This window comes from Puntigrus tetrazona, chromosome 5 (genome assembly GCF_018831695.1).
Source record: "Puntigrus tetrazona isolate hp1 chromosome 5, ASM1883169v1, whole genome shotgun sequence".
NCBI lineage: Eukaryota > Metazoa > Chordata > Actinopteri > Cypriniformes > Cyprinidae > Puntigrus > Puntigrus tetrazona.
In genome coordinates, this window is record NC_056703.1 from 1223437 (window position 1) to 1249839 (window position 26403).

Sequence of the window (26403 nt, forward strand, 5' to 3'; positions counted from 1 at the left end):
TATAGAAAGTATGATACATGAAGCAAACAGCTCAGACATCTGCCCAGCTAAATTATAGTTATTGTCGAGACCGGTAACAAATAATACAAATACCGCCATTAGGGAAAAAACTACAAGAGATTAAAACGCATAAATATTCACAATATTCAGTGCTTTGAGTTTAATGAGCTATTAAACTAATGAATTAATCGTCATACTGAATTCTAATTCACTGACTAATCCTTCATGCTATAATTGAGATAGTTAGAGCTTTCATGTAACAAACACAAATTGTTCATTTTTAGGCTGATTATATAGATTTACCTTGCGTAACATTCCCCAGGAAGATGAAAATCCAACAGCCTGCTGTTTGATCACCATTCTCGATACATTTTTGTCCTTTCAAACATCCACACACACACACACACACACACACAATCACATAAACAAACATCCCAAAACACAGCGAGGCTTAACAGCTGAGTTCTGGGAGTAAACATTTCATTCACTTTCTCCATGCAGAAACTGATTTCGAACAATAACGCATAAACCTTTATCTCTGAAATAGATTACAGATTACAATATTTTTAAAACAGTGGAATTTCTAAAGTTATTACCATAGAAATGACAAGCACCCAGCAAAACCCCACTCTAATCAACCTCAGCCAAACAATCAAATCCATCTTGGAAAATCTATTTTGAAATAAACACAATCACTTCTTTCATAACACTTCATGCGCTGCGCTCTTCAAAAGCCTTTAAGTATGGTCTCAGATACTTTTTTTAGATTTAGTTTCTGCCTCAATTTTAATTTATACTGAATATATTTTTAATAATCCCAATGGAGAAAATGAAAATGAATGCGAAAACCGTTTCTGGAACCAAGACTGCTGATAAAAGTGAGCAGTTGCTGTTGCACCATGCTTATGGTCATGATGCAGGTTTTTTTTTTTTTTTTTTTTTTTTTTTTAAATCACATGGCAGATAAAAGATGTACAACTATTCGCTGAAAAATAGTCACATGATTTGAGGTATCACACTTGTGGTACAGTCGGGTTGCACACTGAAGTAAAACACTACAGAGATGTTCAGAGAGCTAGGAAGCAATTCATTCAAAATAAGGACAGTCAAAGTATAATTTAAGATCATTTCCGTTCATTTATTCCTCTGCACAAAAACATTTTTAAAAATATATTCAAATTCTTTAAAACATTGTAAAATGGAGTAAACAGTTAAACGAAATCCAAATATTTCACATGTGTCTTCCAAACGGTGTGATCCCAAAAGGTTTTCTTTCCCTAAAATATACTGTGCTAAGCTATCCTCTGAGAGGAAGTAAACTCTTTTATACTGTAACAATTAGGTTTAATACAATCTTTATGAACGACCAGACAGCTCCATATTGGACCCCAAACAAAACAAACTCACGAACTAATACGGCACAAGGGTGCAATACCACTGCTTTAGCCAATTATTCTGACACGTATTGATCGAGAGACCGAGATATCTGCTGTGTAACCGGAGAGATGGATTTAGGATGCAGTGCAATGTTATATGTTGTCAGTGTGTGTACGCTGCTTAACCGTAGTGTCTTCATAATGGGATTCTGACCTCCTGCAGATAAAAGGATATTGGGAAACAACGTGTAGTGTGTCTCTGTATGTGAATGAGTTTATGTTGGTGTGTGTGTGGCGGTCTGAAAAGCTCCACTCCACTCTGTAGTTCTGTCTAGTGAGAGTTTGGTCCTCTTAGTGTAATGTAAACTTTAGCCACGTATACATTCTTCATCACCAGAGCGTGCTAGGTTCATAGAGGAATGAGTCACAGCCTGTCAGGAACGTGATAAAAACCCAAGACATTGTCAACACATTCAAACACTAGTCCAAAGCGTCTGGATGGCTAGAGCTCCTGGAAGAAGGCCACTCTGGATTTGGTGCTTTGTAGAGTGAGCTGTGGAGACAGATTGAAGATAGAGAGGTGTAAACAAATGTGATCAGCTCCAAAATGATTATATCAAGTGACAATTACAGTAAATAAAATGCACACATTGCTGTTTCAAATGTTTGGGGTCAGTAACTTAAAAAACAAAAAGAAGAGAAAAAAAAAGGATAGATAGGCACCTATAGTTTTGAATTATTTATGCTCATGCCATGAGAAACACTGGACATGTATGACATGTGCAATACCTCGGAGTCATGCAGAATTCATAGCGAGAGAGAGCGAAAGAGAGAGAGAGAGAGCGAAGGGAGCATGTGCGTCTCTGATCAGCTGTCACTAGTCCGTGTGAACCTACTGACAGTGATGTTAAAAGACACTTTAAGACAGAATCCCTCATGAAAAACTGGTGTAAACAAACAAGAAGAGACGGAAAAGAGATACGGAGATGGGGAAATGATGAAATTAATGCTATATGAAGATGGTACATTTCTGCATCATTAATGAATCATTCCGCAGGGATTTACGGCGTGAGGACTCTCACCCTGAAATACCCCAATCTGCTCAGTGGTTATCAGACATCTTGAGCTGTAAATGTCATTATAAATAAGTATTTGGACTCTCTGCTTTTAAAGCATTAGTGGATCAGGTGTATGGGTAACGTGATGGATACACCAGCGGTTACTCTGCTAGGGCAACTGTGTGAACTTAAGAAGAACCGACTTCCGACATCCACCCAAAAACACCTCTAGACCAGCTGGTTAAAAGTAATTGCAAAAATGCCTGAGAAATGTGCAATAGGACTGCAGACAGTGAAGCTTGCGTAATCCACTGATAACGGCTGGAGTACGAACGTCTACTGGCAATCGAAAGTACAGAAACATGGTGGCCTCCAGCAATTTAATCACTGTTGGTATGAACACTGTGCATTGCATTTCATATTTATTTTTAGGAGACACTTTTTACCCAAAGAAACTACCAGTAGACTACATGGAGAACTGGCACAGTCTCTGTTCAGCTGTCAATCCTGACACAGTCTGAATCTAAAGATGTATTCACGCCTTTCTTGTTTGTTTCGAATCAAACTGAAGTTCGTTTACTCCTTGGTACAGATCTATTAAGCAAGGGTGAATACAGCAATTGGGTGTGGACCAAATAACTAAACCAAGACCAAAGCAAGTGAACTACTGGACTTTCCTGGTATGAATACATCTTAAGAACTGTAGGTCATTTCGTTCCAAATCAGAAAAGTGATCCAGAACCATTTGGTTTGATATTTTGCATAATATCAAACGCAATGACATTGAGCCATTTGTAAGTGTGGCTTAGTCAATTTCTTTTTGTTACATTGAATAGACACTACCATACTGTTTGAGTTAGAAAATATTTTATGTCTCTTATGCTTAGCTGCATTAGGCTGCATATATTTTGTAAAAGCAGTATTATTTTATTTATAGCAAAGATTAAAATAACTATTTTAATTTTTAATTTACTTTAATTCTGTGATGACAAAAAAGTATTATCAGTAGTCATTACTTAATATTTTTGTGGAAACAATGATAACGCAAAGTTCAAAAGAGTAGTAATTATTTTGATATTATGTCATCTTGTATATAACATGTTTTTATTAAATACCTGTCAATTTTGATCAAGTTTGAATGCTTCTTTGTTAAAAAAATATTAACTGCTAAAAAAAAAGAAAAAAAAAATGTTAAAAAAATGAAAGGCACTGTATAATGCAACATTTTGTAACCTCTAAAAGCTATTTGCATCACAATTTTTTTTCCCCCAAAATCTCTCTGCCAAATTAGTAAAAATGTTTTTAAAATCAGTGGCTTCCTAAAAACAGCACTTTCAAAGAGAGAAAAATACATCAATATCAATGCTCTGTGTCTCTGCAGGTTAATCGACTTTTAACTTCTACTTATCTGTAATTCAGTACAATTAACAAAGTAACACTTGCACACTTACGTGCTGCCGCTTCACTGAGGATTTTGATAGATTACCAACTGAGGGACAACTGAGGGAACAGGTGAGCCTGTCAGTGCATTAAGACACTCTCACTACATCTCTTTCCCTCAGGCTATAGCTAGCAGCGGGACACACCAGGCCACGGAGAAAGCACAGCCACGGCCATTAATCATTCCACCAGTGTGACCTGGAAAGTCAGCGACCCTTGTCACTTTGCTCCAAGGTCCAGTGCTCAAACTGCCTGACCAATGGTGATTTACAAAGAGTCAGACAGTGTCCCGATACAGGCTTCTAATGCGGGCTCAGCATCAGCTAAGAAAACAACAGCTGTCGAAGGGTGTAAGGCCAAGCTGGATTTTCTAGCTGCTGTTAGCGCGAGAGATGCAAAGCCGTTCCCCCAAAGTGTCCGGCTCGTTTTGCTCAAGCTCCGCTTCAATTAGACAATCACATCAAGACAGGCCGACTGAGCACACGGAGGCCACTCCATCCATCCAAACAACCGATCACAACACAGGAATCAATTAACGTAGGGCTAATGAGACAATTTCACATGCTGCAGGAAAAGATTCTATGGCTAAAATGGAGCTTTTAATCTACCGTTTCATAAGGCTAGATGAAAACATAGCCGAACATTTCAGAAAGATGATGAATAAATTCTTTTTGGATTACTGGTGCTCGGTAGCATGACTAACTGTATGATTAAGATCAAATTCATACTAGACATTCTGAGAAAAAGTGTAATAGTGAACCTGTACATCAATTTACTAACTTTTGCCCATCTCAGACACAACAGACAAATACAGATGTTTATTTATGGAATTATTCAAACACTGTAAAGCAATAAGGACACCCTTATATGCTGTAAAAATGCTGAAACTTATGGGGAAGGTCTTATATACTCTTAAAGAGAAAAAATTTTAAACTATTTCTGTGCCAAATACACTCCCGCCAGGTTCATAAACATTTTTGGTTTTCAAGCGTGGCTTTTCATGTCATCATTGAATTAAGGTGAAATTAACCTACAGTGAATAGCCCATAACAAAGAACAGATAAAAGACCCAGCTAAGATGATCTGAGAGACCGGGCAGGAGAATAGGGCGACAGTACTTCAGACAGATATATTGCGGCGCAAGACCATTTATTGCCTTGCATGTAGAAGTAAAATCTTAAAATGAATACATGATGCCACAGGTAGTGAAGATCATGCAGTAGGGGAGTAATGTGAGCAGAATGCCACAAGGAGTTAAGAACTCTTGCTGCAGAGTTTTGAACACACTGTAACTTCGCAATAAGTTTTTTAGGCAGATCAAGTAGTAGAGCATTGCACTAATCCAGATGTGATGTATTTAATGCATGGTTAGAATTTCTGCATCAGCTAGAGTTAGAGAAAACTGAAGATGTGCAATGTTACGAAAATGAAAAAAAGAGGATTTAACAACAGAAGACATATGATAGGCAAAAGATAGAGATGAGTCAAATAAGATAAAGAAGGGACTGGCCAATTCAGTGTTGGAGGTTTCATGGCTAAATTTGATCAGCCTGGTGGCCAATCTTCACTGATTGCACATTCCACCAGTACGAGCAGAGTGTGAAGGTTTAATTAGCAGATTAATAGCATAGTTTTGCTTAAAATATTGCAATGCACACAACGTTATGGGTGACATATCAGAGTTCAAAAGAGGACAAATTGTTGGTGCACGTCTTGCTGGTGCATCTGTGACCCAGACAGCAAGTCTTTGATATGAATCAAGAGCCATGGTTTCCAGGGTAACGTCAGCATACCACCAAGAAGGACTAATCACATCCAACAGGAGTAACTGTGGATGTAAGAGGAAGCTGTCTGAAAGGGATGTTCCGAGTGCTGACCCGGATTATATACAAAAAACATAAAACCACAGCTGCCCAACTCGTGCACCTAAATGTGCACCTCAACTCTCCTGTTTCCACCAAAACTGTCCTTTAGGAGCTCCACAGGGTCAATATACTGCACATGACCAAGCTGCTATAGCCAAATCTTTGGTCACTCGTGCCAATGCCAAATGTCTATTTCAATGGTGCCAGAGGCAAAAATCTTGGGCTGTGGACAATGTGAAACACGTATGGTTCTCTGATGAGTACACCTTCACTGTCTTTTCCACATCCGGGAGAGTTATGGTGTGGAGAAGCCCCAAAGAAGCGTAACACTGTTGCATACCCAGAGTGAAGCATGGGGGTGAATCAGTGATTGTTTGGGCTGCAATATCATGGCATTCTCTAGGTCCAATACTTGTGCTAGATGTGCTGCCATGGACTACCGAACCATTCTGGAGGACCATGTGCACCCAATGGTTTAACCATTGTATCCTGAAGGTGGTGCCGTGAATCAGGATGATAATGCACCAATACACACAGTACGACTGGTGACACAGTGGTTTGGTGAATATGAAAGTGAAGTTGAACATCTCCCATGGCCTGCACTGTCACCAGATCTAAATATTATTGAGTGAGTTCCAACACCAGTACCTGATGCATGCAGGTAAGAGGTTAAGAGGTTTAAGTTGAAGAAGTCATTGGGCACTTGCCAGGATTCAGTTTAGAGCAACATTTGTTTGCATCAGTGATAATGTCATTTAGCACTGATTCTTTATCAGTTAAAGAGCGAGAGTTCAGTAGTGTGCATCGCATATTTGAGGATGCAATATTACAGTTCCCAAAGATGGGATCAAAGCATAATGGCTGACATGACCAAAAATCAATGCAACACACACAACAGCTAATTGGTTTAACTATGTTAGCCAGAACCGTATTGAATCTACAATCCACAGAAGGGAGGCTACCCAACTGTACCGAGGACTGGCACCACAAGGATAAAGAGAGTGGGGATTCACTGTATCAGATGTCGCAGAGGATATAGAAAGGAATGGAGGAATAGTCCAAGTAATCCAGATCTTTCAAATCCAGCAAAATTGATCCAAAAATGTACCAGCAAGTATACAAACAAACAGACAGGTACCAGGGTGAAGCAGCAGCATTCTCACACTGGAAGTGTAAGTTTGAATTTGTACCTTCGTGAATTCGTCAATTACAAACAAGGACTTGCTCAAAAACACCTTCAAAGAAGTGTGTCTTTGGTTGCGATGGACAGATAACCTTGTTCAGCTTCCAAAAGAACCCAGTTTTATGTGAACAGTTTATACAGTTTGTTTTTCCAGGGCACCAATGAAGTTTTGCAAGTGTGTTTGTTGGTTTCCATGAATTCAGTGACCAATGTTCTATAAAGAAGGCCCAGTTTGATGCTGGATTTTCACGTCACTTGATACTGAAAGATGCAGTCCAGTGATAAAAAACATTTCCTGAAGTTTCCTACTAAATTTTCATCTTTCACACTATTATTCAAAAAAGATTAATAGAGCTTAATAGCATTTTTAGGTACAGTATGGCTTTAGCATGAATCTTTATGATCTAAAACCATGTCCCACACTATGTCTTGATTTGCGTTAGATGCATTTAACCCACCTTCTTAAAGTTGCTCTGCTTGCTGGTGCCTTTCTCGGTGTTCTCATTATGTAGAATGTCTAGAGGTGTTTCTCGCTCCTTTAGTTTTAATGACTCAATCTCAGTCTTCAGTTCATTTAGCTGCTCCTGAAGGTGTTTGCTCTTCTCCATATACTCAACCCTGCCAAACAGGACAGATGCATTTTGTAACAAAGCAGCTCTCTTGGTGTCCACCTGTTTTAAGGCCAATTCACACATTCTTTTCCCTTTTGTCACTTCCTTTTTTAGGTGTGGACAGGCTGTTTAAAAGTTGGGGGTTGGTAAGATAGATGCTAGACTCTTTCTTATCAAAATTTAGTAAAAACTATTGCTACAATTTAAAACAACTCCAGTTTATTTTTTCCAATGTAATATATTACTGTGATATACTGTGATGTCCTAATATAATTTTAATTCCTGTGATCCATGTGGCAAAGATGAATTTTCAGCATCATCTTTAGCACCACATGACACTTCAGAAATCATTATAATATGCTAATTAGCTGCTCAAGAATCGTGTATTATTATCATCATGCTGGAAACGGTTGCTTAAAAAGTGTGTGGAAACTGACACATTCGTTGATGAACAGAAAGTTCAACATTTGATGGAAATAGATTTTTTTTTTTTTTTTTTTTTCACACAACCTTGCTCACTCCAACTTCCTCTGCAAACTTTTGAACCGCAATGTATTTTATACATTGAAAATTGTAGCAAAAACGATATATAATGTTATGATTAATTAAGCAATCAATATTATTTCAAACCACAGGATCTCACATTCTCATAAAACATGCTTTTTTTGTTTTTCACGACGTTGAAAAACTGTATTTGGCCAAATTGAAAGTGGTCATTTTAGTGGAAGTGTCTTAAACAAGGTGTCAGGAAGTTTTAGTACTTAAAAACAAATCCGTAACTCAGTTGAGTATCAGCAGAAAGGACAAACTCCAGCTCAGTTGATGTAACTAGTTCAAAAGGTGTGGACAGATGTGAAAGAGACTGTGATCAAGATGGACTGATGCTTGAAATGGGCTGCACTTACTTCTCCTTCTCGATCTCCATGGACAGACGTTTCATGTCTGTGTCTTTGAAGTCAAAACTCAGGTTCTCCATGCTGAAGTTGAAGTTCGGGCCATCAGGAGGAAGAGCGTTGGCAGACATCGGCACAGGCTGTGCAGTGAAAGAGAGAAAGAGGAAGAGAAGGAAAGAGAAAAACATGATTTAATGAGCTGTCTGAGCTAAATAAAATTCATTGTACAAAAATAATTAAGCAATATCACAAAAGCAAGAGTGCCGTACCAAACATCCCAGTATCAACATTAGGTCACGATTAATCACATCCATTGTATGCGTATATATATTTAAGAAATACATGTTAGGGTTCTACATGAAATACATTTATCTAATAATATAAATGATATGAATATATACATGTAAATATTTTCAAATTATATACTGCATATGTGTGCCTTGACACATTATGTAAATAAAAACGTATTTTGGTTGCGATTAATTGCGATTATTAGTTTGAAAGCATATTAAATAGTAAAACTTGATGCACTGGCATCTTTGTGGTCAATTTAAATTAAATGTTTTTAAGCTCCATAAATCCCATATATCTGTTTTAAAACCTAGAAACCTATGTTTTAACCTATATGCCTCTGGGGAGATAACATGTCTTCTGGAGCAGATTAAACATTAAACTAAAAGAATCAATAATGCAAACTTGAATGAGGCAGAACCAAAAATCTGCTACAAAGCAGCTGAAGAAATACATTTAACTGAAGCTTTTTAGTGGTCAACCTTATGATCAGTATAGCGGCTAGGAATTCAAGCACCTAGTATGAGCTTCAGAAAAACTGCCTTAATATGCCTCAGGCAGGCTGACTTATCTAAACAAAGTCAAGCTCCGGTTTGCCTTAGCCACCCTTAGTTGGATTTTGTCAGAAGACCAAAGGAAGCTTTAGGGTATAAAAAAAAAGCACTTCAAAATTCTTGGTAAGACATCAATACCCGCAGACAGAGGCGATGCTTTGAAATGCCTCCTGGATTTTTAAGTGGTCGAACAGATCTAACATTAGCCACCCATAGAGAAAGCTAATGTTTGAAATGATACGCTGACCTCCAATCACCCCTAACTTACTGTGCATGCAAAAACGCCAGTTGGATTTTCAAGAGCATCCACAAAGCTTTAAGAGCGGAAGAGCTCAGCTCCCAAGTGCTTAGGCTAATAATTAGTGAACTCATAGCAATAGCACTAAAATGTGGTTTCCAGGTAGAAACATTTCCTCTCTGGGAACATTTATGTTGAAAAAAAAAATAAAACATTCTGACTCCAATTACATCTAGTATCCATATACGAGGTTTAGGACAATCCCTTAATAGTCGTCTATTTGAATCTGATATGAAGTGCACTCAGTCATCATGCGTATTCTAACCTGGCGGATATTCACAATGCTTTTAATGGAGGTATTCAAGTTAACTGCGGTCTCTCACTAGCAGTTTCCGAAACCATTTGTAATCCAATTCCGAAAAGCATTACAACCTTGTCATGCAATTCCCGGGACCCTAGAGGGCTACCTAACCATTTTTTAAGTTGGACAGCTTAATATGAATATAAATATTCCTTCTAGATTGCATTAAGGTGGTTATTGCGAGGCTAAAACACTCTCGAAGGTTTCCCTGGACGAAAGGGAAAAGTTTTCTTGCGAGTAATGGAATGGTTGTCTGATGCAACTTTTGTTTAAATAAATTATCTTGACATTGACAAATGGCCAAGAGGCTAAATCAGACTAGCGTAAAAACCCCAAACTGTGCAACTGAGTTTAAAACCTTTTTCTCTCAGAGGTAAAATTCGACTGGATTCGGACACCGGCCTGATTAAGAATGACAAGCGTTGATGGAATGTCATCTGTGGATATGTTCCAGAGAGTTTTGGTAAAGGATGGGCGATTACCGAGTAGGCTGATTTACTGGTGATTTCAAGTAGTTTGTTTTTGGCTTTGCGCTCCGATTCTCTTGCCTCCTGTAGGTCCTGTTTCAGCTGGTCGGCTTCTTTCGCCCTGAGGAGAATAGATACGTGCGTTACTCACTCAAGGTTTGAACCCTTTGAAGTGGACACAGTGCTGGGATCTCCAAAGCACAAATTCAGCTGGAAATGGAAAAATGGATGCTCAGATCAGCAGAAAATTGAGACTTTTACAGGCACCAAATCAAACAGCTATCCCAGCATGTATGCATGCCAACAGAGTGCCACATACTAAGTAAAGGCCCAGCAGATGGGTTTGAGAAGGGCCACCAGCGTAGAACCAGCTGTGAGAGGAAAATCTGGGACGTCTTTTATGATGCGTGTTCACATACTGAGTTTTGAATAATACATTATAGATGTTGCTTGTTTTTATCCAATGCTTTTAATCCAAACTTTTTTATCTTAAAAAAAACGAAATAAAAGAAATGTAATACTATTGCGATTGTAATACTATAAAATGTGAAAAGTTATGAATGAAACAATATAAAAAGAATAACTTTTCTTTTATGAACCATTGGTACACAACTAAATATTACTATTATTTAACATCAAGTAAAATAATTTAACATTATCACAACATCAAGTAGCCATCTAATAAAAGAATATCCATAGAAAGAGGTAGAATGTGTGTGTGTGTGTGTGTCTCAGATGTTACCTCCTTTCAGACTCTTCTGCCATCTTGAGTGCAAGCATCTCAGCCTCTAGCATCTTCTGTTCCATGAGTCTCTTCTCCTCCTCGGAGCGAATGGCTGTCACCTTTATAAAGAGTAATTCAGAGCATGATCAGTCCTCAATGCTCCTGAAGGATCTTCTATGAGCAGCTGGTGTGGGCAAATGTTCTCTAACCTTAATACGCTGTATCTCCTGTTCAGCCTCGGCCGCTTTCTGAGCCAACAGCTTGGCCTCCTCCTCAGCGATTTGTGCCTTTTCCGCCAACAGATCTGCAGTCTCCTCCGAGCGTAACTGAGAACAGAGACCACACGCTTTGCACAGATGCACATTTGCTTCACTTGATGCCGTTGTTGATTAACAGCATTAGATGGCAAACGTTCAGCATATTATGCTAATGAAGCATTATTAATAATGTAAGCGAGCTAAATGATTATATATAGATTCACCTTGTGCCGTTTTACTCATTTCCATGCAATTTGTGTAACATCTCACAAAAACTGTTACATAAAGCTTAGTCTAACACATTTACGTCATTTGCATCACAGAAATCGTGTCACTAGGTCAGTTTTTTCTTCCCAAATATATCTCTCAAAACATATCTACTTTTGTGAAAGAAAGTGAAAAAACCTCATAAATATTTGAGAGAGCTAAGAGAAAGAAAATACAGGATTGGCAAGGATATGAAACTCTCTGATTAAAAATAATAAGACCTCTGCTAGTCAGAGCTCTGCCAGAAGATTATTTGAATTAGTGTCGTGCTGAGCACGGAGGATGAACTATAAGGAGAAATGCATATATCTGTCGTGCTCACATTTATATCAGTTTAAAAGCAGAATCTCTTTTGTTTGCAAGAGCACTTAATATTATATATATATATACAGACGTGGACAAAATTGTTGGTACCCTTTGGTCAATGAAAGAAAAAGTCACAATGGTCACAGAAATAACTGTTATCTGACAAAAGTAATAATAAATAAAAATTCTATAAATGTTAACCAATGAAAGTCAGACATTGTTTTTCAACCATTTCAACAGAATTATTTAAAAAAATAAACTCACCAAACAGGCATGGACAAAAATGATGGTACCCTAGAAAACACTGAAAATAATGTGACCAAAGGGACATGTTAATTCAAGGTGTGTCCACTAATTAGCATCACAGGTGTCTACAACCTTGTAATCAGCCATTGGGCCTATATATATGGCTCCAGGTAATCACTGTGTTGTTTGGTGATATGGTGTGTACCACACTCGACATGGACCAGAGGAAGCAAAGGAAAGAGTTGTCTCAAGAGATCAGAAAGAAAATTATAGACAAGCATGTTAAAGGTAAAGGCTATAAGACCATCTCCAAGCAACTAGATGTTCCTGTGACTACAGTTGCACATATTATTCAGAAGTTTAAGATCCATGGGACTGTAGCCAACCTCCTGGACGTGGCATGGGAGGAAAATTGATGACAAATCTAAGAGACGGATAATCCGAATGGTAACAAAAGAGCCTAGAAAGACTTCTAAAGAGATTCAAGGTGAACTTCATGCTCAAGGAACATCAGTGTCAGATCGCACCATCCGTCGTTGTTTGAGCCAAAGTGGACTACATGGGAGACGACCAAGGAGGACACCATTGTTGAAAAACGAATCATAAAAAAGCAAGACTGGAATATGCCAAACTACATGTTGACAAGCCACAAAGCTTCTGGGAGAATGTCCTGTGGACAGATGAGACAAAAATCGAAGTTTTTGCCAAGGCACATCAGCTGTATGTTCACAGACGAAAAATGAAGCATATCAAGAAAAGAACACTGTCCCTACTGTGAAACATGGAGGAGGCTCTGTTATGTTCTGGGGCTGCTTTGCTGCGTCTGGCACAGGGTGTCTTGAATCTGTGCAGGGTACAATGAAATCTCAAGACTATCAAGGAATTCTAGAGAGAAATGTACTAGCCAGTGTCAGAAAGCTTGGTCTCAGTCGCAGGTCATGGGTCTTGCAACAGGACAATGACCCAAAACACACCGCTAAAAACACCCAAGAATGGCTAAGAGGAAAAAATTGACTATTGTAAAGTGGCCTTCTATGAGCCCTGACCTCAATCCTATTGAGCATCTTTGGAAGGAGCTGAAACATGCAGTCTGGAAAAGGCACCCTTCAAACCGGACACAACTGGAGCAGTTTGCTCATGAGGAGTGGGCCAAAATACCTGCTGAGAGGTGCAGAAGTCTCATTGACAGTTACAGGAAGCGTTTGATTGCAGTGATTGCCTCAAAAGGTTGCAACAAAATATTAAGTTAGGGGTACCATCATTTTTGTCCAGGTCTGTTTCATGAGTTTATTTTTTTAATAATTCTGTTGAAGCATGGTTGAAAAACAATGTCTGACTTTCATTGGTTAACATTTATAGAATTTTATTTATTATTACTTTTGTCAGATTAAAGTTATTTCTGTGACCATTGTGAGTTTTTCTTTCATTGACCAAAGGGTACCAACAATTTTGTCCACGTCTGTATATATATATATGATATTATATACTATAATATTATATAAGAGTTTTTAAATACTATGTGAAAGTCAAGAAACATTATTTTTTGTAATAATAAAGTATATTTAGTAATATTTAGGTCGATTGGTTCCTACCTAAAAATAGCAATAATTTTGCCTTGGAGATATATTAGATATATAAGTATATTTAGTGTGGGTGACGCTTTAGTTTCTCACCAGTGCTTCATTGGCCATGTGAGCTTCGTCCTGTAACTGAATCAGTCTCCTCTGCAGTTCATCACGAGCTCTTTCTGCCTCCTCACGCAACTGTTTCTCCCTCTCCAACCTCTGACGCTCCATCTACAGAGAGGTGCAAAAAGCTCATCCATATTTCACCAGGATTGCAGCGCTGCTAAATGGGTTTAGTGGATCACAAATCCAGCACCTGGTTAAAAGTGCCTGGAGGTGCAACAGGAAAATCAATGCATATGGTGACCATGAAGTCTTAAGATTTACTTGAGAGAAAGGGGAGGGAGGATTTGCCTGACACTTCTTAAGCTCTCCAAAGCGACATGATAGTTTTCCAAAAATTACATAAACTACTGGTCAGAGGTTTAGGATCCATGAGATTGCTTCCCTTCCAAATTGACAGTAAAGACTTTTACACTGTAATACGTATTTTCTAAATAAATGCTGTTCTTTTGAACTTTCTATTCATCAAAAGAAACCTGAAAAAAATGCATCAGGGTTTTCACAAACACATTATTATAATCAGTTAATGATGAAAAAACCTTTTCAGCACCAAATCAACAGATCTGATTGGATGAATGGATGCTGAAAATTCAGTTTTAACATCACAAAAAGGTTTTTAAAAAATACTCTAATACAAAAGTTACTTTAAACATTCATGTTACCGATTTTACTGTCATTTTGATCAAATAAGTTCTGCATGAAACTCTCCAAAAAAGGAAAAAAAATAATAAAAACAACTATGTCTATGAAAAATGAATGGATGTTTGTTTGTTTTTTACTATACTGAACATTTTGTCATTAGAAACTGGCTATATTGTAAGAGGATAAATAAAATCTGTTATTATACATTTATTTTCTATTTTTGTGTTGTCTTATCTTTATTGCTTTATTAATATTATTATAATTTTTTTTACACATTTCTGTACTTGCTTGCTATTCTTTCCTTTCAACTTTGTTTGCTTTTCTGTGAAGCAAGATCTTATTGAAAAACAGCCCAGAAATTGTTTTAATTTATTTGTTTAGCATAAACAATAATCTCACTCCGCCGCTGTTAATTCAGAAGTCATTCACTCATGTCATTCCTGACCTGTTTGCGAGCTTTTTCTTCTCTAGCCTGCATCTTCATCTGCTGGACTTCCAGCGAATCAACTCTGCGTCTCCTTATGAAGAGATCATGGTTCCCGATGCACAGCTGAAGAATCTTTAAACGCATGAAAAATGCTTCAACGACAAATTATTTATATTCAGTATACAATAATAATAATAATATATAATTTAAATTCAGTCATTCAAGCCCAAGTCATACTATACCTGTATGGTTTTTTAATGACTGAAACCTCAGTCCTTGTCTCACAAAGGCTATCAGAATTTGTGTAGATTGAAGGAACCATTTTATGAAGTATTTCTATTTTTGTTTTTGACAGCATAACTAAAATCACACTGGTTTGGATTCTAGGAACCTTTCATTAACAAATGACAGCATCGCTTGATTAATAGTATAAAGATTTATTAATTTATCAATCTTCGGGCAGGCCAGATCTTAAACCACCTTACCGCACCACAGAGGTTTGTGATGAACAATTTGAAATTGATCACTGAATTACATCACATAATGAAATACTGACCAGTTTATTGACTCTGAGTTTTGAGGAGTTGAATTTGAAGACATCTGCCCTCTTATCCAAGGGTTTAATGGCAAACTGAAGACAGAGTCACAGAAATTAGTGTGCTATATATACACTTAGTGTAGAGCAGATTGTGTACAAGTATGAATTGTTCATAAAATGAGTACCTCTTTATCACTGTACGAGATGTTTCTGATCTCATTCCAGGGAAAAGAGATTTTGGGCGTCAGTTTGTTACTCGGGTCATAAATGTGAAGGCCCAAAGCATCCACACCTAGCAGTAAGCTGGTTCCCTTTTTATTCTTGAAAAATAAAAACATTAAAAAGACTTTCAGTCCAATTCATTCAACTATAAATGATATTCAACGTGAAAAGGACGTCATATACCTGGCAAAAGTAATATTTCAAACAAAAAGGCAGAGCTAATGAAATTTAAAGCAAGACGGACAACGAAGGAAGTGTGAGATAATTTAATCTTAAGATTACCAATAATAAGAAACAATTTGATTATGTACAATAATAAAGGTATACAATAATAAAAGTGTTTGGCTGTCCGTAGTTCTAGCTCGGATTGTTACTGCCGTACAGCAGCGGAGGCATTTCTTACCCTAATGGAAAAGTAATTGACCCCATACATCTCCAGATCCTGAGCTATTTTTAAATACTCCATCTCAGCTTCATCTCTGCAGCACACAATAACAAACAAAAACGTGGGAGGGAGGAAAAGGAGGGAGACAGAAGGGGAGAAAGGGAGAGAGAGAATAAATTAGACACAAAATAAAATCTATTTCACCACAGGGCTTTAATGAGACTCGACTAACTTGAAGAGAAGAAACTAGAGGTCACGCAGTACGTCTTACAGTAACTGACTGTGGCAATGAACACAAACACACACACACTCACCAATTAAAAATATCAAACTAAAAACAACTCGACTTTTAGGACCACCTTCATGTTCTCGTGGGTCTGTGTGCAACTCGCCTCATCAAACTGTGCTTAAAGAAACAGCCGGTTTAAAAAAAAAAATCTATATCTACCATCAATCAAATGATTAAACAAATAAAATAAAAAATAAATAAACACAAACAGTAAAAATAAAACAAAAGTAGATTTTAATATTAAAATAAATTTAATTATAAATAAAAACTAATTTAAAATAAACAAACAGATGAAATATAATAACATTCTGTGTGAAGGGTCCCATGAGACAACCTTAGGCATTATACAATATTAAATAAAGAAATGTAAAAAATAATAATAATAATAAAAATAAAAAAACCAGTAAAACATTTTATTTATAAAAAACAATAATAAGCAAAAAATAACAACAAAAAATAATTATTATCTTTATTTGGAGGCAAACATAAAAATATAAAAAGTAAAAAAAAAATAAATGCTCTAAAATGTTATGGTGTGATATCAAATTAAGCTGGTGTATGAATGAGAGAGAAAAATGTGCAGACTGTATTTGTGAGTGTACTGGAGTGCTGTCCACGTAAAGAGAAGGTGTAAGGAATAAGAAAGTGTCCTACATGCATCTAAATAGGCTCCGAAGCAACACAGGAAGTGGGTTTCATCATCACAGTAGACCAGTTTGGACTTTTTTTGAGCAAGGCCATGCCCGTAAAGAAGCAGGCCAGTTTATTACTTCCCAAAGAGCAGGTAACACAGATAACGCTGTTTACTATTAATAAAGTCTTTTTAATTTTGCAACTGATTCTAAGCGACATGCAAAGCATCCAGGACAGTTTGCACGTTGCCCTTGATTGCAGACGGGGATTTTAGAAGGTGTTTGCCATTTCTGTGTGCAACACGTAGTCTGAGACTGAACTAAGAGGGCACTATACCTGGTTCTGCCCCTGTGCTCAGCGTAGCAGACCGTGATTCTCTCCTCCCACATCTCTGCAGTCATCTGGTACAGATTAATAACCTGCACAAGAGAAAGACACGTGAAGATCAGTCATCAACTTGAATACAGTCTTTAACTGTCTCATCTGGGCGTTTCATAAAGGAGCTTTTGGTGCGCACCAGACTCTGTTTGACATCACTATTCATTTTGTTTGTTGGAATGAAAGCTGCTTTCCGTCTGAAAAAAAAGTGTTGACATACACTACCATTTCAAAAGACTTTTTTAAAAGGAAACTGACACTTTTTTTCAGCAAAGATGCCTTAAATTTATCAAAAGTGACAGTAAGCCATTTATTAGTGCCAATTAAGCACATATTAATGCCTTATTCTACATCTCTAATCTTACCCAATACCTAGACTTAACAATCTTACTAACTATTAATAAGCAGGAAATTAAAAACTTGTTAAAAGTTAACGTGTTACATAATCTAAAGTATTACCAACATTTCTAATATAACAAAAAAAACATTATTTTAAATTCTAATGATTACTAAATTATACTAATTAATTCTTTTAAACTTTCAATTTATCAAAGCATCAATTTCCACAACTGCTTTCTACATTAATAAAAGCCTAATAATAAGAACAATAATGTTTTGTGAGCGTTAATCCAATACATTAAACTAATTTCTGAAAGATTGTGTGATATTAAAGACTGGAGTAAAACTCACATGAACAAATCGTATTTAAAAAACTATTAACATGGAAATAGTTAATAGTTACATTGTAATAATTTTTCACAGTACCACCGTTTTTACTGTATTTTTTGATCAAATATATTCCACATGGCAGATTTTTTTGGCATATAATTACAATGCATTTCTTTTAGCAGATGCTACGCACAGAAATAACCTTCAAGAAACAGCTCACGTTCTTTGCAACATTTCTGGGCCAGATAGTTTGGAGTTGACTTCTGGGCTGGTGGCTAAACAGCTGCAGCTTGTGTCTATTTTGGTAAACATATTGACTCGCGAATATCTTGAGCAAAATAAAAATGTACAACAGGAGCGTAAAGCAAATCGGTTTCAGAATGATCAACCAAACCAAGAGTTAACGTGAAACACAATGGCTATCGGAACTGAGGGACATTTCCTAATTAAGTTGGACTATTTAAACCCTTCAGACGATTCTGAATACCAATCGAGTAAACAAATGCTTTTTCTCAGTACTTACTGACATGTGAGCGAATGCTTCCAGCCAAGAGCTTTCACTACATCTAACGCCCTACGGGAAGCCCGCTCGTTACAGAGCTCTGTGAACATAATCAGCATAATTAGCATGGAGTGACGCCCATCTCAACATCACACTCACTCTCTTTGGTAGCAGCTCCTCTTGGGATAGGAAGCCCGGCTTGTGGACATTAGGGTCATAATCACCATACTGCAGAAACAAGATGAGAAATTAAAATGAGTTCAATTATGAATACCGAGAGAGGGGGAAAAAAATGGACTCACACAGTCATGAAGAAACAGCCATTATATTCACCTGTTCTCACTTAAAGTGAATCGAGTAATACCATAAAAGCACTTTCAAATCAAAATAAGATGAACTACAGCTGTGAGTTTTTATGAGGGGCATTATGGGTAAGATAAGTAGAGAGTAAAAAAGGTGCTGCTGAGAGAGAAAGATAATTGCACGATCACATTTTACACAGATGTTGCAACAGCAAAATGGTTGGTTTGCACACTGACCATGAAAAAAAAAGAAGAAAAAATCAACGATGCTGAATGTCTTAGAGACCTTAGATAAAATTACAATATCATTTATATGTCAATAAGATGTTTAATGTTTTTAAGTGTATTAAGCTCACCAAGGCTGCGATCATTTGATTAACATAAAGCCTTGAAATACTACCATTTAAATAAAAACAGCCATTACTTTAGTCTCGCATAATATGTCTGACATTTTGACATACTGATTATTATTATTATTATTATGTATTATTATTATTATCATTAATATTTTTGTGGAAACTGAAGTTCAAAAGCAAGCATGAAATATTTAGTAACAATTTAAAATCTTTACTGCTTCTTTAAATTAAATGTATGCATGCTTACCTATATCACTAATTGGACGTGCAAATACAATAGAAATGATACCTAATACCTAAAATATCATATCGGTTTCAAAATACTCCTTCCTGCCATTCATCGTCCTTTTTTACAACACAGGAAATGATTCACTGATTTCATCTGGAATAATAAAAGAGCTTGTGTTCGGTTATCATTATTATACCTGCCAGTTTCCAAATATCCACTGGTACTACTGGGCAGCAAACTTACGATCTACTTTATATTATTTCTCTTCAGAATCTTATAAAGGAAAAGCCCTAGCATATGTCTTGAATAAGTTACAGGACTTCTTGGGTCTACCGAGCTCGAAAAAAACAACGATTATCATAAATGGAAGGATCAGAGACAATGTAGATCATGCACATAGACAGTGTTTTGACCATTATGAATCTGATCGGGACAAAAAGTTGGCTAGTCAGTGACGGAGATGCCTTTACAGACACATCTCTAGTATCTTGGATTAATATATATATATATATATATATATATATATATATATATATATATATATATATATATATATATATATATATATATATATATATATATATATTATATATATATATTACATTTATTTAATAAACAATTAATAGTATTATATAAACAAAAGCTTTTATTTTAAATGCAATTAATTAATATTATTCATATATATATATATATATATATATATATATATATATATATATATATATATATATATATATATATATAACTTGTAACTTATTCACCGTAATGTTGTGTGTGCATCCACATCCCATTCATACAAACTGAAAGCAAACAGCTTTTCTTTTTCTTTTTTTGCTGTTCTTAAGTCAGATTTGAGAGAGTGGCTATAACTCATATTACACCGGTTTTAAGCAAACACAATTAAATGCTATTTTCATACTTTTGAAACAGCACGATATTGACATAAATGTATTTCCTGTCTATATGTTTGTTTATAAAGGAAATTGTCTGTGGCAAATCAACACCACACTGCAGATGCAGTACATAGAAATAGCTCAAAATACTCCTATAAGACAAGGAATACGAATGTCGCTGTTCCCAAATAAACATCATTACAGACTGTGGACTGCTTGCAGGAACTGAAGAACAAACAGATATGCAGAATCAGAAAGGCAAGACAATAATACTCCATCAGTGTCACGCCGGCTTGTCATTTTGAGCTCTACGGACAGACTCACGTTGCTCAGTTGTGATGAGACTGGCATGTGAAAGCATCCCCATCTGAAAGTGTCTGTGAATGGTTGCTCTTCTCTTCTGCATTAAGAACAGGTTTTCACAGAAAAAGAGAAACTGCTGCCATCTCAGCCTCTCCTCTTTGTGCGACCTTCTTAACCCGTTTTATTCCTTTCTTCTGTATATATATATATATATATATATATATATATATATATATATATATGCCTATGCCTCTTTTTTTTGATTCTTACTCTCTTTACATCACTTTGTTCTCTTTCCTCTTGCCTTCTTTAACTTCCTGTCTTTTGGATAACTTCAAAACCTGCACCTGCTGGTTTTAAATGAAGATGACAGAAATCTGTCATGAAGCTACTCAGGTTTGTAAACCAGATAAATGTTTGTGGATATGCAATTATTCGCTTTGAATGTAGCATATTTGTAACTGCACATCAAGTAGGGGTTGGCAGAATGAACAAAAATTACAATACAAGATTCTTTTAGAATGGTAACACTAAATGTAAAAAATATTTAATTTTTGTAAAAAAAATAAAAATAAAATAATAATAATAATATTTTTAAATTATTTCTTACGCTAACTGAGGCTGCATTTATTTGTTTAAAATAGACTAAATAAATAAAAATAAGTAATACTGTGAAATATAACAATTCTATTTTAATATATCTTAAATGTAATTTATTTTGTGATGGTAAAGCTCATTTTTAAGCATCATTGCTCCAGTCTTCAGTGTCACATGATCCTTCAAAAATCATGAAATAATATTATTAATGTTGAAAACAGTGTTGCTGCTTAATATTTTTGTGGCACAGAACAGCATTTAATTGAAACAGAAAGCAAAAAAAAAGAGATAAATAATGTTGCGTAATAATGAAGTCTTTGTTTTGTTAGATCTACAATATCAAAGCAAAAAAAAAAAAAAAATCACTTGTACGCAACTTATATACATGACAACTATGAAATCAAAATGGCGGGTTTCCCAAAGCTGCTGTAAAAAGCCTTGAGAAGCCATCAAAAGACTTTAGCGCACCAAGACTCGAACACCAGCTAAACAAACAGCCGTGCCATGTGAAGCTTACAAATTGCTTTAACAAAGCAAACAAAAGCTTGAGTTGACTCCCATCCAGTTTTTAGAGCCATCTAGTGTTTCTCCGTGTCTGACGTGAGTCAAAGAGAAACAGAGTGCGATTTCTAAATTGGCACAAGGTGAGCTGTGTGCAGTTAGCCAAGGCCTTTGGATAAATGGCATGTTCTTGTAGCCCATGAGCTGTCAATCAAACTGACACCTGCTTAATAAAATTTGCTTCTTCCTGTGGGAAGAGTGTAATGGGATGGATGCCGACCTTGAAGGACATCCATAGAAGGTTAAGGTTTTGCTCCGACACCTTTGTGTGCCCATCAGAGAAAAGAAGGATTTGAAAAACAGGTGTTTTAGAAAGAGCACTGACCTTAGCGTGGACGGCATAAGAGGCTAACAGCACCGAAGCCTCGGGTGGACAGTATATCTCCTCCTCTAATATACTCCTCTTTACCTGCGGGATATCAGAAGACGGGAGAGCGAGATTAACAGCATTTCATTATTATTACTGCAACATATTTAGGGGAATGTGTTCCCAAGATTTTTATGCAATGCCATCGTGATAAATCACAGTGATATTTGCCTGGATCTTGCTAAAGGGCACAATAGTGGTAGGATCATACCCTCACAGTGTTTGAATCTGCATTCTTTTGGTTACTTGCCCAGATATTCAAGTACTATTAACTACTATCAAAAGATAATATTTGCACGTTAAATCACTATGATGAAAAAAATCCTATGACAAAGCTGAATACTCCAGTCTTCAGTGTCATGAACCTTCAGAAATTATTCCAGGATGTCGATGTAATGCTTAAAATATATTTCATCTTGACCACAGTTATGCTGCTTCATATTTTTGTGGAAACTATGATAGAGTTTTTTCACAGAATGAATACAAAGCTTAAAATAAAATAGTTTATACGAAATCTATCATAACGCAAAAATATGTAGCCGTTATCTTTGAATAAAAGTCTTAATTTTCTTTAAAAAAAAAACAAACCCAGCAAACCATAGGGTATTTTCAATGTATGCATCTGAGCATAAATTTTTATATACAATAATATTAATACATTTAGCTAGATGCTAACTATTACATGAAAACAGTAGGGGGCATGAGACCAAGTAGTCTTTCATATAAAAAAAAAAAAATTGTAGTTTTAGTAGGCAAACAATGTAAGAAACAGATCTTTACTAACTAAATTAGTAAAACTTCTATAGTTGGGGTCTACATAGTTTTATAGAGAACTAGGTATTTTATTGGGTACTTTCTGAAAAGACAGAACAAACAAAACTGTGTTCTTCTTGTTGGGTTTTTTTTTTTAGCTATCCTAGTCACGACTATCCATTAGTAAGCCGGCAGAGGTTCTCTCCTTCCGGCTCTATGGACTGCAAAGCCCAGACGTCATTTATGGCTACAAATACAAAGCAAAGGCAGAATATTTCAGGGTCAGTTTTAAGAACTCTATAGAAGCAGCAGATGGCTCATAGGTTACACATTCACTGTTGAGGGGCTGTTGAGATGAATTCCAAGTGGGGCTGTAGGGAGAAAACAGGCGACCTGGCAAAGGACTGCTAGTGCAGACTCCTAAGCCTGGCAGAAATCACTGCATATCTGTCTGTAACAATGTAATCAGTTTGTCCATCATCTAGACTTGAATGCATGCATTGAATGAATAAACCCAGACTTGTATTTCCTGGATCTAGCAATGCTTGCAAACCAGCAAAATAATAATGTTTTCAGGAGGTTTAAGATTAAAATAAAACATTGTTGTAAATGAGAATCATGCGGTTGCATTGATGCTAACCTGTTAATAAAATAAAGAATGTAAAATGTAGACATAAAAAAGCCACATTCAAGCCTGTATTATCTACAAAATGTTTGAATGGAGTCTGTACGTTAAGCAGTCAAGCTTAACTAATCCCAGAAACCTTTGGAAATAAAAAAAGAAAAAGAGATAGAGAGAGAATTTCAATGTCAACTAATTGATAGACTTGTAAATGAATCAACGAATCAAATTAATTCCTGACTTCATGCTTCATCAAAAGAGAAAATTAATAAAAAGGTGGAGGAACAGACCCCTGACCTTTATGAACAAAAGAAGTGGTTAACAAAAAGTTGTTTATGTACACCGCTTATAAATGTGTATTCACGCTGAAAGGTTAGTATTTAATTGTCAACAATGAACCAGTGCCAAATTGCGAGTAAAATATTGCTGCCTTGCCAAATGAGCTGTTGCTAAAAGCACAACCACACGGGAGACGGCTGGTCACTGTGCCGACCATTAGCTGCTTGGCAAAAAGAAAAAGGATCTCATTTAATGATGGCGAGAACATGGAAGCCAAATAAAGTTTAATGACAGGGCCACAATTAGCACAAGGTCAAAATCATTAAAAAATAATAACAAAACAATCAAATACCCATCGATAAATGAATAGTTTGACCTTCTTCAATCATTAAAATAAACTTTTTTTTTTTTTTTAAATCACACTATTATTCATCAATGATGCATTCAATTTCAGAAGAGTGATATATATATATATATATATATATATATATATATATATATATATATATATATATATCATATGCATATATATAGTTATTAGTTACAATATAATATAATAATGCAGATTTTACTGTATTTTGACCAGATAAATTCAGCACTGAGCATCAGAGAATTCTTCAAAAATACACATTTTTAAAATGGTATTTAAATGTTAGTGTATCAGCATAATTGTTAAGACAGAGCATGAGTCACATACTTATTTTATGACATTTATGGTACTTTGTTAAAAGCATCCATAAAACCCTGTCATTTTAATAAAGGCTCACATCCTTTGTCATTTTTTATTCTGTTATATTCTGTTAATAACTTATATCATTACAGAATTTTAATTTCCAGGTAAACCAACCCCGTAAAGACTTTGCTTCCCAGTCATCTCCTTTCAAACATAAAAAAAAAGTCATCATGCTTGCTCTTTTATCCATCACCCGACTATCAGCCTGAAAACAGTCACAAAAGTAGCATGCAATGTGTCAATAACTGGTCAAAAAGGTTCTGGCTATTACGGTCTTCTTTTCAATCTGCTTTACAAATGTGACAGCACTTTAAGAGCGCAGTCTGGGAAGGGTGGCCGTTCCTGATAAGAGCCCATCCAGGCGAGCGTTTTCATACAGGATCTGCACATCCAAACACGCGGCTCTATCCCAAGCCCACATATGAACAGAGAGCAGACGCTAAGAGAGAACAGACTCACGGTTCTTCAATCTCTTCCCAGAATTCATTAGCATCTTTTGAGAATTCATTACATTCGTTTTCAGAGTGCAGTGCCGTTCTGAAGCAGCGTGGGTCTACCTCCCATTACGAGGTGGAGATAAGCTACTTACGTTCTCTGAGAATGTTCATATCTTCATCTTGTGCCCTTTACAATACATTAAATCTACCGGATTGGTACAAGCGCTGTAAAGCGAAGGGAAATTTGCCATAACTTAACATTAGATTTAATGCAGTTGTTGGTAAAACTGAACTGAGAGTTAACGCATGCAAAACAGGTGCTTATTTACCTCCCATGCGGAGCACACCAGCTCGCTCAATGAATTGATTGATAATGTGCTCATAATCAAGGCGTTATTGCTTAATGGTTTCTGATCGCTCCGAACGAATCTTGGCAGGAAGCCGTACTACGGTGGGAGGTGTTCCCCAGGGCTTACAGAATCAGAGACAGGAGCCCTGATGTGAAGCACACCGATTCCACATGGCTGAACACAATCACACCAAACAATGAAAGAGAGCGCTGAACCCGCAGACAGCACAGCCCACAAACCTCTCTTACTCAGAACAGCTCAGAGAAACCAAATACAGGAGCTCAGTTCTGCTGCTGAGCCTATTGAAATGAAATGGCTTCAGCGTTCGGGTCAATGACACATCATCACCTGCTGCTGTGTACAAATCATACTTACAGTCCAGCTAGATTAATTATGTACAACAGTATGCAGATATCAGATCAGTTTTATGTGCATCTATTTTCTGCTCTTGCTTTTGCAACACGAAGGGGGAATAGTTAAGCTTGCAACACAAAGTTGGCAGAATTAATCACAAAAGGTTATTATCGTTAAGGAAATTGGAAAAAAATTAATTGATTTTCATGATTACTAACCTAAAATAAAAAAATGATGCAAATGTATTTTTAATATGTAGCATATTATAAAAGATGACGCCTATAGAAAACTATATACAACAAATGCATATTAAACATAAAAATATGGCTAAATATAAATAGCACTGGACTGTGCGGAGACATTTATCACCGTATGGTGAAAAATAAACATTTTAATGATAAAACATAGTAACATTAAAATCGACACTAAAATGATAACAAAGGATCATTTCTAAATTAAAATTTACTAAGACAGATTAACATTAAAACTAAACTCAATATTCTGGACCACATACATAACGTAAGTTTTGGGAGTAACAACTGAATTTAAATCTTTGTTTACAAAGGCATATATAAAAAGCATTCGATTCTGCCCCATAAACAATCAGACTGAGTTGATTTTATGACCCTTCTGTATTATAATAATCCCTGACGCAGACTGATTTTCATCTAAACTGATATACACACATTGCGATGAATAACAATGAAAGCCACGATAAGCCAGCCAAGCTGACACCTATCCTGAAATTCGAAAAAAA

At 36.2% G+C, this 26403-nt stretch overlaps 1 protein-coding gene across 2 annotated transcripts in view; it reads right to left on the minus strand.

Moving 5' to 3' along the window:
- Positions 1–1117: 1117 nt before the first annotated feature.
- nf2a (neurofibromin 2a (merlin)) overlaps positions 1118–26403 on the minus strand; it is a 31861-nt gene continuing 6575 nt past the window's right edge. For both annotated transcript variants that reach the window (XM_043240421.1, XM_043240420.1), the window contains exons 5-18: positions 22077–22160; positions 18670–18738; positions 17298–17380; positions 16058–16133; positions 15618–15752; positions 15451–15525; positions 14913–15026; positions 13811–13933; positions 11271–11387; positions 11080–11180; positions 10353–10458; positions 8439–8566; positions 7381–7540; positions 1118–1929 (exon numbers count right to left, since the gene is read on the minus strand). In XM_043240421.1, coding sequence (XP_043096356.1) covers positions 1879–1929; positions 7381–7540; positions 8439–8566; positions 10353–10458; positions 11080–11180; positions 11271–11387; positions 13811–13933; positions 14913–15026; positions 15451–15525; positions 15618–15752; positions 16058–16133; positions 17298–17380; positions 18670–18738; positions 22077–22160 — 1422 coding nt within the window. In that variant the 3' untranslated portion in view covers positions 1118–1878. The remainder of the gene's footprint in view (positions 1930–7380; positions 7541–8438; positions 8567–10352; positions 10459–11079; positions 11181–11270; positions 11388–13810; positions 13934–14912; positions 15027–15450; positions 15526–15617; positions 15753–16057; positions 16134–17297; positions 17381–18669; positions 18739–22076; positions 22161–26403) is intronic.